The 1,316-nt window shown below is 40.5% G+C and overlaps 1 protein-coding gene across 1 annotated transcript; it reads left to right on the top strand.

Moving 5' to 3' along the window:
• Positions 1-71: 71 nt before the first annotated feature.
• On the top strand, positions 72-1,299 carry LOC112095111 (ubiquitin carboxyl-terminal hydrolase 2-like). The gene is made up of 3 exons (XM_024176790.1): positions 72-130; positions 250-352; positions 442-1,299. The coding sequence occupies exons 1-3, from the start codon at positions 72-74 to the stop codon at positions 1,216-1,218; spliced, it is 939 nt and encodes a 312-aa protein (XP_024032558.1). The 3' UTR covers positions 1,219-1,299.
• Positions 1,300-1,316: the final 17 nt, after the last annotated feature.

The raw sequence follows: 1,316 nt of genomic DNA, 5'->3' as shown, positions 1-1,316 counted from the left end.
AATATGTTTATAGCGGTTCTTTCATTTAGTTAGGGTTAGCATTTTTGAATATACCGTTATGATGACTTAATATGTTTTATCAGGTCGAGGAGTTGTATTCCCTAGACCTTGATTCCCTAAATAATCTAAGGTGAGTTGATGCTAGTTATATGTTTTAGTAACATAGCTATGCCATGGTGACAAATAGTTCAAAGTTTTATCCTAATAGAGCTAATACTACAACTACTAGTTCTTCTTTCTCATTTACAGGCCCGTTTATGGTTTGATTTTCCTATTCAAATGGCGGCCGGGGGAAAAGGATGACCGCCTTGTGATGAAGGATCCAAATCCTAACTTGTATTTTGCAAGTCAGGTTAGTTTGTGAAAGTTTGTTGTTATCGTGTTGAAACTCCATGTGCATAAGCTTTTATTTTCTCTTATGTGTGTCTTATCCTCTTTTAGGTTATCAATAATGCTTGTGCCACTCAAGCGATCTTGTCCATCCTTATGAACTCTCCGGATGTTGATATTGGCCCCGAACTATCGAAACTGAAAGAGTTCTCAAAGAATTTTCCGCCCGAGCTCAAAGGGTTAGCAATAAATAACAGCGAATCAATACGAACTGCCCACAATAGCTTTGCGAGGCCTGAGCCTTTTGTTCCTGAGGAGCAGAAGGCTGCTGGCAAAGACGACGACGTGTACCACTTCATAAGCTATATTTCTGTTGACGGTGTACTTTATGAGCTTGATGGGTTAAAGGAGGGACCCATTAGCCTCGGACAGTGCACTGGCGGGCAAGGCGACATGGATTGGCTGCAGTTGGTGCAACCAGTAATCCAGGAACGGATAGAAAGGTATGCCAAAAGCGAAATAAGGTTCAATCTTATGGCAATCATCAAGAACAGGAAAGAGATGTACACAGCTGAGCTCAAGGAGCTCCAAAAGAGGAGGGAGCGTATTCTGCAGCAGATAAACACCTTACAGTCAGAGAGACCGGTCGACATTAGCAAATTTGAAGCACTAAACAAATCTCTTTCGGAAGTGAATTCAGGGATTGAGGCTGCCACCGAGAAGATTTTGATCGAGGAGGAAAAATTCAAGAAATGGAGAACCGAAAACATTCGCCGGAAACACAATTACATTCCCTTTTTGTTTAACTTTCTCAAGATTCTTGCTGAGAAGAAGCAGTTGAAGCCCCTTATTGAGAAAGCAAAGCAGAAGAAAGGAGGAACTCTGTGAAAGAATGGTGGTTGGTAACTGTAAAAGCGACTTGCGGATTCCTAATTTAATATACCAAATTTGAATGGGTTTAAATTATAACTTAGCTTTTTTTTTTT

Source organism: Morus notabilis, unplaced genomic scaffold (assembly GCF_000414095.1).
Source record: "Morus notabilis unplaced genomic scaffold, ASM41409v2 C11401326, whole genome shotgun sequence".
NCBI classification, from domain to species: domain Eukaryota; kingdom Viridiplantae; phylum Streptophyta; class Magnoliopsida; order Rosales; family Moraceae; genus Morus; species Morus notabilis.
This window is presented reverse-complemented; position numbering and strand designations above follow the sequence as displayed.

Coding starts and splice junctions, on each gene's coding strand:
- LOC112095111 (XM_024176790.1), top strand. CDS start 72: ATGTTTTATCAGGTCGAGGAGTTGTATTCCCTAGACCTTGATTCCCTA. Junction 131..249: donor GATTCCCTAAATAATCTAAG/GTGAGTTGATGC, acceptor TCTCATTTACAG/GCCCGTTTATGGTTTGATTT. Junction 353..441: donor ACTTGTATTTTGCAAGTCAG/GTTAGTTTGTGA, acceptor ATCCTCTTTTAG/GTTATCAATAATGCTTGTGC.